This window comes from Nannobrachium achirus (genome assembly GCF_963921795.1).
Source record: "Nannobrachium achirus genome assembly, chromosome: 4".
Lineage (NCBI taxonomy): Eukaryota > Metazoa > Chordata > Actinopteri > Myctophiformes > Myctophidae > Nannobrachium > Nannobrachium achirus.
Window position 1 is genome coordinate 31,745,793 of NC_137813.1, and position 12,339 is coordinate 31,758,131.

Genomic DNA, 12,339 nt, shown 5'->3' on the forward strand with positions numbered 1-12,339 from the left:
ATAAAAATCACTTGAAAAACAAATGTTATTCACATGAACTAGCCTACCTTTCTAGATCATCTCAACCCATGTAACCTTTTGGACAAAACAGGCACCTGTTTCACCACAAGGAACGTTCCCAAATAGCTATACTGTAGCAGGAGATCACAAATGAGACAAAGTGAAAAGGAGAGTAGAAGAAGAAGAGTTTGGAGAGAGGAACAAATGCATGTCAAAAGGGATACGAATCAGCCAAAGAAAATTGAGATTAGGCCTGTGATAGCAGATCTACAAGCATAGATCTTTTTTTATGTATTTAAGTATAACATGTTAAGTATAACAATGTATAGTATAACATTAAATATTGACTATTTTAGAGTACATTTTAGAGGGGAGGGGAGGGGAACAAGGGAATTGAGACAGAACGGTGGGAGATGGGGATTCCTTGTAAAAGTGGATGGAGGGATGGAGGGATTAAGAGAGAGGAGGGGAGTCAGAGGGATGAACTATAGATGTGTAGAGGAGGAGAGGAGAGATGGAGAGAAGGAGGACATGAATATTTCATGGCAGGTTTTTACTACTTGGCTCAGAGGAGGGCTTCCTTGCCCCTCCCCCGCACGAATGAACGAACACACACACACACACACACACACACACACACACCACACACACACACACACACACACACACACACACACACACACACACACACACACACACACACACAATCTCTGCAGGGCTTCACACGTGCAGACACATACATAAAAGTAATGCACACACACACACACACACACACACACACACACACACACACACATGCACGCACGCACTCGCACGCACACACACTACTGTATTATGCAGGGTACAGTAGTGCGGCATTGGGTAACAGTATCCTTGTTTAACCCTGCGAGGGAACGGTGACATCACATAGATTCAGAAGTGGGTTAAGGCACATGCGCAGTCCGGGCAGATTCAGCTGTCTGCTTCTTACAGTATATACGGTAGCATACCATGCTGTTGCAGAAACCCCGTATCTCCACATTCTGTTACCCATCGGACCACTCAACACGCCACCCAAAAGGCTGCCATGTTAAGTGGTCAAATGGCGGGGCCGCGTGAATTTCGTTGTTGTTGGGTGGAAACCTTGTATGTCCAAAACAGTTCGTTAGGTATTTATCATTTTAAAAAATATATTTAAGGTAGTGTAAATAGCCGATCTACAAGCTCACAATGCCTAGGCGCTGTGTGCTTGTAGAACGGCTATTTTTGGGTATAGTAGAGCAGCTATTTTTGCTATGTTTTGAAAACAGTGAAAGTGGTTTAGTGTGTCTGTGGGTCTTGTGAATATTTAACCAATGAATAGTATACAAGAGCTTGTGAATAAATAATAACTACTTGGGATCAATTTGGAACACAGGTTCTCTTTTTCCATTTCCTGAAAAGTTGCAGTTTTGAACCTACAAGGTTTCTACGCGGCGGTGGCTGATATCTTTGATGCTTCACATCTGAGACCGTAACACTTCCTCTGATGTCCAACGTTGAGCTTCAAACACAAGCTAACATTATAGTAAACGTATTTCTGACTGGCATTATTATCCTTTCAAGGGAAAGCATAATGAAAGTCAGAAAGACTCCGAATTTCTTACGGAAAAGATAACAGTGCCAGTGTTTTCCAAACACCGGGGTCGCGTAATGATTTGTATGGGTCGTAAGTAAATTATTTCAAAAAGTCTATATTTTACAAAAGAATTTCAGAAATGTACAAAATAAACACACACACACACACACACACACACACACACACACACACACACACACACACACACACACACACACACACACACACACACACACACTTGTTAAATAGGGCTTGTGGTTATTTCATATGTATTTTACAATGTCTGGTCCAGAGGTGACAACAAAATCATCTTTTAGGTCTCAGACTTGGGAACTGAGGTACTACTGTAGGCCTACATGCCACAGTCAAATCTGAGTGTTCATTTGACCCTCACATGACTAACAGGTCATTTTGACCTGTTTTTGAAATTTAGAAATGGAATTAGAATGCACAGGAAACACTCAAAACATTTTATTTCATATTTACAAAACGTCTCAAGCGGTAGGAAAAAAACAAGTCTTTGCTTGTATGATAAGCAAAAATCATGAAAGGGAAACTTTCTCAGAGTTTCCTGAGCAAACCCAAACCACCTCAAAATCTCAAAATCAGGTTCAGTCATGCGAGTGTTAAAGGAATAGATCAGCCTCAAAATGACCTTTTCTCTATCAATTACTCATCCGGTGGAAACTTGAGTTCAATAATATTCTTTTGTTTTTGTGGCATTTGATTTGATTATGATAAATTTACCCCCATTGATTCCGGATGGAGACAAGAATGCATTTGTGTCTCCATCCGGAATCAATGCGTATAACTACAAATGTATTATATATTATGCGATTATTATATTATCCGACAAAAAAAAAATTTAATTCAAGTCTCCATGGGGTGAGTAATCGATAGAAAAAAAGAAATGTTAAAGTCCTTTAAAGTTGAAAGTTAAAAACTATATACCAGTGTGGGTCATCCCGGAATAGACTTGAAGTTTTCTTACAAAATGTAAAGACATCTTACAGTGAGAAGGCACGTGTCACACTGGGACCGCATTGCTCTTTAGTATGCTATTCCACCATGCACCCACACACATACCGGTACGCACGCACGCACGCACGCACGCACGCACGCACGCACACACACACACACACACACACACACACACACAAACTCTCTCACACTGAAAGCCAGAGTGTGACACGCATGCAATCTGTTTTCACACTCTTTTCTAATTCTCTCTCTGCCTATACCTCACACGCATTCACACGTTTCTATTCCCACCAATGGAGAGTCGGAACATGCAAACGTGTTTTCACACACGCAAACACGCACACAAGCATCCACATACAGTATATGTGCGCATCCACATATATGTGTATATATACACACACACACACACACACACACACACACACACACACACACACACACACACACACACACACACACACACACACACACACACACACACACACACCAAACGTAGTGCTGGAAGCATGGCCAAAGGGGACCGTCTCCATGGATACTGAACATTCATCCTCCAATCACAGTTTAGCTAGCATGGGTTCAGGGCCAACCAGTTCCATATAGAATATATACCTGCCTAATCTAAAGCATTCTGTCTGTCTGTCTGTCTGTCTGTCTGTCTGTCTGTCTGTCTGTCTGTCTGTCCGTTGGTCTATGCCAGTGTTTCTCAAACTTTCACATTTCAAGGTCTCCCCCTTAACTCTGACAGTGTACAAATGGAACCAAATGAACCCGGGGTTCATTTGGTTCCATTTGTACACTGTCAGAGTTACAGACTTGTATGGGTCAATTTAAAGGAGTCCCTAGAATCCACTTTGAGAACCACTGGTCTATACTGTATGTGCATCCAGCGGTGGACAAAGTACTCAGTACCCAACCAAGTGTTTGACCGGTCAAATATTACTCAACTAGTGACTACAAGTTGCTCTGTCAAATTGGTACTTGAGTTAAAATAGTGGAGTACTTGCTTTAAAAAATACGTGTCTGACAGTCTCCAATTCATGTTTGTCATTCTGTCTGTCTGTCTGTCTGTCTGTCTGTCTGTCTGTCTGTCTGTCTCTCTCTCTCTCTCTCTCTCTCTCTCTCTCTCTCTCTCTCTCTCTCTCTCTCTCTCTGAACATTAATTTCAATTCACCTGTCAGTATGATTGTCTGTCTGTCTCTGTCTGTCCATCCATCCTAATGCTCCATATGTTTCTGGCCTACTGGATGTAGTGGGCTATTAATCATGTTTAGGCACGACACCGGCACGCGACCATGTACAACTGAGACCCTAGTCCTAATCTATGTTCACATCGTACGGCTGGGTCACAGCCGATCTACAAACTCCAGCTATTTCCGGCGTGCGGCCGGCGCTGTCGTGTGGCAAAGTATGAATCAGGCTTTATCCTATTCCTTTCGGATTTGACACATCATCATCATCATATCTAATCCCCCACTAGCGTATCTGCTGCTTTCAACGTCAGCTCTCACTCTGGCACACGTCAGCTCTGACACATTACATAACTCTACAGCAACCAACACAAGTACGGTACATCTACTCCCCCATAGTTATACTGAAGGGAACAGAATCCAACATATCAGGATACAATACAATATAATGCAATGGAAAACAATGGAACAGAACAGAATCAAATATAAATGACTGGATAGAACGCAGTGCAATGCAACATACATACTGTAGATACATCTCATATTAATATTTATGCCTTGCATGTCTTGAATTATTTCTGTGCTGCACATTGCTGCACATTGTTGAGAAATGTTTCCACTGTAATAAGAATACATGCTATTATTCTGCTATATTGTATGTACGCATGTCAGAAATGTACTTGGCCTTGAACGACAATACAATGGAAAAGAACATGCTAGAATGGAACAGAACAAATGTGAACATTTACTTAGAGAGAACTCCAGTGATCCCATGGGGAATGCGTGTGTCAAAGCAGCACTGCAGCAGGCTATTCCATATTCCACATTTCCATATTCCATATGGCATTTCCATATACACGCCTCTCACTTTCTATGACAGATTCACACCTTCGGTTCTATAGATAGAGTAGAGATTTGTGAAACTGTGCGCTTGTGCAACTCCTCTGCAGAGAGAAGTCAGCTTGTGCTGAAAAACGAGTCCCCTCAGTGTTAAGCATTGGATATTGCTGTAGTCGGGTGGAAACCTTGTTGTATTTATCATTTTAAAAATGATTTAAAATAGCGAAAATTGCAGAAAACAGCAAAGCACACAAGGTGATTGTAGATCTGCTATAGTTTTGTGCGACAGTCTTGTATTCACTTTACGAAAAAACATGCAAATTGGAAACTTGGAGTTACAAGTTTTCTTTTTTTTTTAATGTTTTTTATCCCACGGTTTTTGTAAGCCATTTTTCTCACCCGGTGACTACCTAACCTGTAGTCCTGGTTTCAGCTCTCCCCCTGCCGCGCCAGGGGACATTGGGGAGCACCCGGCTGGCTAGGGGGAGGTAGTATAGAAACCAGGACTACTGCATGTTTTTGTGTGAGGGCCTATGCCCAAGGAGACACGGGGAGAACATGCAAACTCACCACAGAAAGGCCCTATCGCCAACCCCACTTAGGGTGTGGGTGCTGATGACGCGGGTGGAGGAACACGGGAGATACAAGTTTTCTGCCCAACAATGACTATATCGTTGTTATTGGGTGGAAACCTTGTATGTCCAAAACCGTTTGTTTTGTATTTATCATTTTTAAAATTATTTAAACTAGTGAGAACAGCAGATCTACAAGCACACAACGCCTCACTACTTTTGTGCGACGGCCTTGTCTGATGAAGCAGGGCTTTACTTTGTGAAAAAAACGTACAAATTTGAAACTTGGAGATACAAGGTTTCTGCCCGACAGTGACGATATGTTAAATTGCTGTGCTACAGTGTGTCAAGGTATAATGTCAAAGTTCAAATGATAATGTCAAATTCGGCAAACACTTTGGGCTCTTGTTTTGTTTTTATTTTATTTTATTCCATTGTTCTGCCTACCTCAGCAAATTACATTAACATCTGGGAATTGTTGGCTAAGAAAATATGAATTGATTGTAGTGGAGGGAACAGACGGCAGCACTTCTCCCCAGCCTCCATAGGAGATTAATGTGTCATACTTTCTCTCCTCGTTTACCTAGCTGGGCTGATTCAGAACATCTAACCTTGCGTGATTGCAGCCATTTTAGGTTCTAATGCTTATTATTAGACACTTTTAGCTGTGTACTGCGTTGGTTCACAAAGTGGGGTCCGCGGACCCCCAGGGGCCCTTGAGGGGGTTCCAAGGAGTCCCCAGCTAAATGATAGGTAGGAACCTAATGGATCCTTATGGGTATGTAACTCAGAGAGTGTACACATTTGTACAATTTGTACACACTCAGAGTTAAATTAACTTTGATTTTACATTATAAATTGGGGGCTCAGAGATAGAAATGCCATTAAATGGGGGTCCGTAGCCTAATGCATGTCAAACCGGGGGTCCTTAAAATTATAATGGTTCAGAATCACTGATAGATCTTCTAATAATAATAATAATAATCTTCTCTTATGAGGGTCCCTGCCATATCTTTTCAAATGGGGGCCCGTGGGCTAACAAGTGTCAATTTGGGGGTCATTTACATGAAAACGTTTGAGAACCATTGATGTACTTGTATATTAGACCACTCTTATGGGTCCTGCAAAAGGCAACCTAGAGGCAACCTCTGTGTGTGGCACATTTCCTTTCATTTAGGGTGCTTAGTAGTGTGTCTTTAACCATGGTTGTTGTAGCCATATCATAACTCATAACAATAGTATCACACACATACACTTAGTGTCTCAAGCTATACAGTGCGATATTGCATATAAATGTAATCCTTTCTTCTTCTTCTTCATCTTTCTCCCACATGAATGTACTTTGAAAAAAAGTAAAATGGCATTCTTAAATTATTCCTGCAGGTGGTATGAAACGTAGCAGAGATACAGTACAGCACATCCCTTATTGTATAAAGAACACAGAGCGACGGGGCATGCTAATACATAATACATCAAGCCTCCACTGATTTGTCAAGCCGAGGTTGTAGTGAAGAAGGACCGCCTCTGGAAGCTGTCTTTAAGACCGCCTGACAGCAAACAGCAGGTGTCCTGACAGAGAGAGAGATTGAGAAATGGATAGAGAGAATAAGGTAGAAGAATGAAGAGAGGGAGGCGATACCTGTCACTTTTACTGCGAGTCAGAGAGAGAGAGTGATCGAGTGTTTAGCTGCAGTTTGTGTGCGTGTGTTGTGCGTGTGCGTGTGTGTGCGCATGCGTGTGTGCATGTGTGTGCAGAGACATGTTGGGCTCAAGCAAGTACAATCTATTCCCATTCCAATGTTGTCACAACTCATGGCCACACTTTTAAACAGCACATTTTTAGAGAGAGAAAGGGCTATAAAAAAACGGTGTGACTAATCACTGCATTAAACTAAACTGCCAAATATAACCACCTGCTTCAGAAGTTAATTGCATATTTGTAAGGTGTCCTGCATGACGGAGATAACATTCTTTTAATGATAATTAGACTATATCTTGCATGCTCGTGGATACAGAGGCTAATGATGATAACGTTACAGTGTGAAGGTGGCAAGTTCTACTGGCCTACTTAGTACTTACATTATGGTTGTCTAACCCAGTGGTTCTCGCTGTGGGGTCTGTGGACCCCCAGGGGTCCTTGGGGGGATTCCAGGGGGTCCCCAGCAAAAAGAGTTAATATAGCGTCACAACCTCACAGAGTATCACTTTGAGCTCGCCTTAAAACATCTGCTATTTTTGTAAAAAAAATAGCAGTAAAAAAAAATAAAAATAAAAAAAGAAATATATATATATATATATATATATATATATATATATATATAATTGTATTTATTTATTTTACAAATCCTCTCTTCTGGGGGTCCCTTGACATAAAAAAGGTTTAACCATGATAGAGTGAAGGTGCATACCTGAGTGATATCACATGTCATGGACTATGGCGTGCAGTTCATGACAAGATGGATTTAGAATGTTGGAAGATGTGACATTGATTGACTGAGTGATTGAGACATGACCATTTGGAAAGTGGGGCGGTGTACTGGAGAGCAGAATACTTTTCATATGGTATATTATCTTTTTGTGATTACAATAATATATTTCTCTCTTTATATTTTATGGAATTTCGATATAAAACACAAATAACACGCTCACACACAGGCGCGCGCGCGCGCGTGCACGCACACACACACACACACACACACACACACACACACACACACACACACACACACACACACACACACACACATACACACACACATACAGATGATACAGTATATATACAGTACATGTACTGTATACACTGGCAAATGTGTACAAACACTCAGGCATGTACCAACATACACTCATGTAAACCTAGACTCACAAAAGGATAAATACACAGGGACGTGCAGAGAATGTTAGAGAGGCAGGGGTTGACATTTCTAAAAGGGCCTTTGGTGAAAATATTGAAATTAGCAGACCTGTTGTGAGCTTGGACTTTGGCTATTTTCGGTACTCGATACCACACTAAACTAAGCATAAACAAGTGAGTACTGGAGAAGTGGAGATGTGGCGTATGGCATGGATAGAGAGGGCAATTCTTTCAACACAAGTTCAGAAGAATTTAGACAAGGCAATTCTCTTGAATGCTGCCTTCAGGTACCGTATATATATATATATATATATATATGTTGCAACATTGTTTTCTCACTCAACAATAAACAAACCAACATAACGTTTAAGTGTATAGAGGGTATCTGCACATTTGACTATTTATGGACTTTTAAATACCTCTAAAGTGACAAATTAAACATTGGTCAAATATTAGAAGCAGAAATTGTGAAAATAGCAGATCTACATGCTCACAACGCGAGGCGTTGTGAGCCTGTAGATCTGCTATTTTCACAATAGAACCAACCGTGTTATACAAAATGTAATGCCGCAACTCTTAGTGCTGGTCAAGGTGGGGGGGGGGGGGGGTCCCCACTCCCCATTTAAAATATGATTATTTTTTGGGGTCGCGGCCTGAAAAGGTTGAGAACCACTGACCTAAATGAAAGCACATCATTTTGAGTCATTCAGTTGATACAAAGGAGTAATGTTTCAACGTGCATTGTGTTGTAGGTTTGCTGCCTTGCATCATGCAGCTCAGGCATGTACCAACATACACTCATGTAAACCTAGACTCACAAAAGGATAAATACACAGGGAGGTGCAGAGAATGTTAGAGAGGCAGGGGTTGACATTTCTAAAAGGGCCTTTGGTGAAAATATTGAAATTAGCAGACCTGTTGTGAGCTTGGACTTTGGCTATTTTCGGTACTCGATACCACACTAAACTAAGCATAAACAAGTGAGTACTGGAGAAGTGGAGATGTGGCGTATGGCATGGATAGAGAGGGCAATTCTTTCAACACAAGTTCAGAAGAATTTAGACAAGGCAATTCTCTTGAATGCTGCCTTCAGGTACCGTATATGGCATGGAAAGGGGGACATTTGCAATTCTTTCACCATGGTGAAAACAGCTCTCATAGTCGGGAGAGGGCACTTTTTACAGACTGGTAAAAGGGCAGGGGCTCAAGCCCCCTTTGATGTCTATGTGTGCACATGCCTTTAAATACATGGAATACACATGATTGAAATGTATGCTATTTGTACCATAGTGTCTCTATTTTCTCATCCCGCTACCCCAGTCTCTCTCCTCCATCTTGTGTTTTACAGCTGATGGGGTATATTGGGTAATGGGTAGATGGTACAGTGATGAGGTAGATAGCTGATGGAGTTGATGATCCAACTAATGGTTTCTGTAGATTATGTCATTTATTTACATGCTTACAATCCTCTTGAATCTCTTTATGATATGACCTGACTGACATTATTTACTGGCCTTTGTATGGTGTGTTTTTGCTTTCGTGTGTACACGCATTTGTTTGTGTGTGTGTGTGTGTGTGTGTGTGTGTGTGTGTGTGTGTGTGTGTGTGTGTGTGCGTGCGTGCGTGCGTGCGTGCGTGCGTGCGTGCGTGCGTGCGTGCGTGTGTGTGTACACTGTGTGTGTACAGTAACTTAGTGTGTCATTGCATTACATTATCTTCAAGATAAAATTTCAGTTCAGGATCAAACCATCCCACTCCTACCCCTGTTTTTCATCCCCATTCCCTAGTTGGATGTCATACTAGCAGGCGAGGCCTCACTCTTCACATGGAACCTATATTTACAACTTTGAGCATACACTAGGATATCGTCACTGTCTGGCCAAAACCTCTTAACTCCATTTTTGAGGTTTTAGATTGTTTGGCATAAATCAGAGCTATTGAACACCCTTTACATCTGAGTGTTGATTAAAGTAATATTGAACCAATGGAAAGTAGTAAAAAGTGCTTGGTACAAAACCTCCTAACTCCACACTTTCTGCCAAACCAGCCAACTCCACCCGATTGGCCCTCTCTTTTTTTCAAAGATATGTGCTATTAAACACCTTTTACGTCTGTGTGTTGGTTAAAATAATATTGAACCAATGAAAAGTAGTAAAAAGCCCTTCGGTCAAAACCTCCTAACTCCACTTGAGCTCATTTTCCCGAAAATTAACATTTTGGATTTAGGAGGTTTTTGGGCCCGACAGCATATACTGTATAGTACCAGACCAAAGGATTGATTTAGAAGAGCAAGATAACCATTAAGTGTCAATTAAAAACAGTTAAGCGTCAAAGGTATGCTAGGACATCAGAAGAGATATGAGAGAGAGAAGAAATAGAAACAGAAATAGAAGAAATATTACTATTAAACCGCCAACTATTAAAAACCCAGATTATATCATCTGATTCTGCCCACGGGTGACGTTTTTTTGTTAACCCAGATCGTTAACAGTTTTAGCTGGAACAACGAAATCACTGTTCTTACCGGATGACCTGAACTGATTGCTGCCACCCCATAGAGCTGGAGTGCATCCTATCCTGAAGTATTCTTGAAGATAAACAGCACTGTGGTTTTCCAGTATGCTTTAGCAAGTCACAAGTTGAACTGTGTTCTGCTTTTCAACGCTGTGGGCTAAAGATAATAAGATGTAAAGACACTGGTATACACCTCACTCCTCATTGATCTGCTCAAATATTTAAATGAAAGTCCTGCACATTGTAACCTAAATCAGTGGTTCTCAACCTGTGGGTCGGGACCCCCAGGGGGGTCCTCAAATTATTTGGGGGGGTCCCCAGATGATTAACTTAATGTGCAACATTGTTTTCTCACTCAACAATAAACAAACCAACATAACGTTTAAGTGTATAGAGGGTATCTGCACATTTGACTATTTATGGACTTTTAAATACCTCTAAAGTGACAAATTAAACATTGGTCAAATATTAGAAGCAGAAATTGTGAAAATAGCAGATCTACATGCTCACAACGCGAGGCGTTGTGAGCCTGTAGATCTGCTATTTTCACAATAGAACCAACCGTGTTATACAAAATGTAATGCCGCAACTCTTAGTGCTGGTCAAGGTGGGGGGCACTCCCCATTTAAAATATGATTATTTTTTGGGGTCGCGGCCTGAAAAGGTTGAGAACCACTGACCTAAATGAAAGCACATCATTTTGAGTCATTCAGTTGATACAAAGGAGTAATGTTTCAACGTGCATTGTGTTGTAGGTTTGCTGCCTTGCATCATGCAGCTCTCAACGGGAACCTGGAGCTCATCTCACTGCTGCTGGAGTCACAGGCTGCTGTGGACATCAGAGACCAGAAAGGTGAGAGAGAACAAATACAATCTGGTTCTATGGATAAAAGTCTATGACTAAAACTAAATCAAACTTTACTGTCAGAATCAACTCATGCACGTGCGCGCGTGCACACACACACACACACACACACACACACACACACACACACACACACACACACACACACACACACACACACACACACACACACACACACACACACACACACACACACACAGTCACGCAAACTGCCATTTTTGAAGAAAAAAACAACACAAATCTTTTCTTCTGGAAGTCCCTGACACAACACATTTTCTGATGGGGGTCCTCGACAAAATACATATCAATTTGGGGTCCTTGACATGACATTTTTGAGAACCAGTGACATACCGTACTAAACTGACATGCACATTTAAGAGTAGTGATAACATACCAGAGCTATAGTGCTACAGATTGAGATGCTATGAGGACCTACTGGTACAAAAACATTGCCGTCATCTCACGGAATAGACTGAGTCGACCATGAGTAGCCTATATAACTGATTTTGTACTAGACTTTTATCTTTGTACCGTATCGTCCATCTAAACAAAGACAGAAGCCGTGGGTTTATTGTTGTCCTTTAAACAAGTGTAGCGAGCGAGCACAAATGTTGGAAATTAGGCAAAGTAAATTTACTGTAAATAAGGTAGATTGATATACTGTACCACACCTAGAGTCCTCAGGACAGGTACCGTTGCTATCATGTGATTATACAAAGTCATGAAATGTCACAAAACGTTTGAAGATTCAAATTCTAAATTAGCACCGTGTTTCCAACTTGCAGGTCTGCTATTTGTGATGCTTTTGTGTGACGCTGTAGTGTAATCATTACTAATCAAGTAGGGATGTTCATTACAAAACAAAACGAGATATGGAGATTTCTGCCGTGACATGCTAGCGTGGACATAAGTGTATCTGCTTTTCTTTGCGT

At 41.2% G+C, this 12,339-nt stretch overlaps 1 protein-coding gene across 1 annotated transcript in view; it reads left to right on the plus strand.

The window, feature by feature from the left end:
• The window catches only part of caskin1 (CASK interacting protein 1), a gene marked incomplete at its 5' end in the record, with an annotated part of 152,900 nt that overhangs the window by 90,037 nt on the left and 50,524 nt on the right, over positions 1–12,339 (plus strand). Inside the window, one exon of the mRNA XM_080724917.1 lies at positions 11,298–11,395. Within this exon, the coding sequence (XP_080581043.1) occupies positions 11,298–11,395 (98 nt within the window). The remainder of the gene's footprint in view (positions 1–11,297; positions 11,396–12,339) is intronic.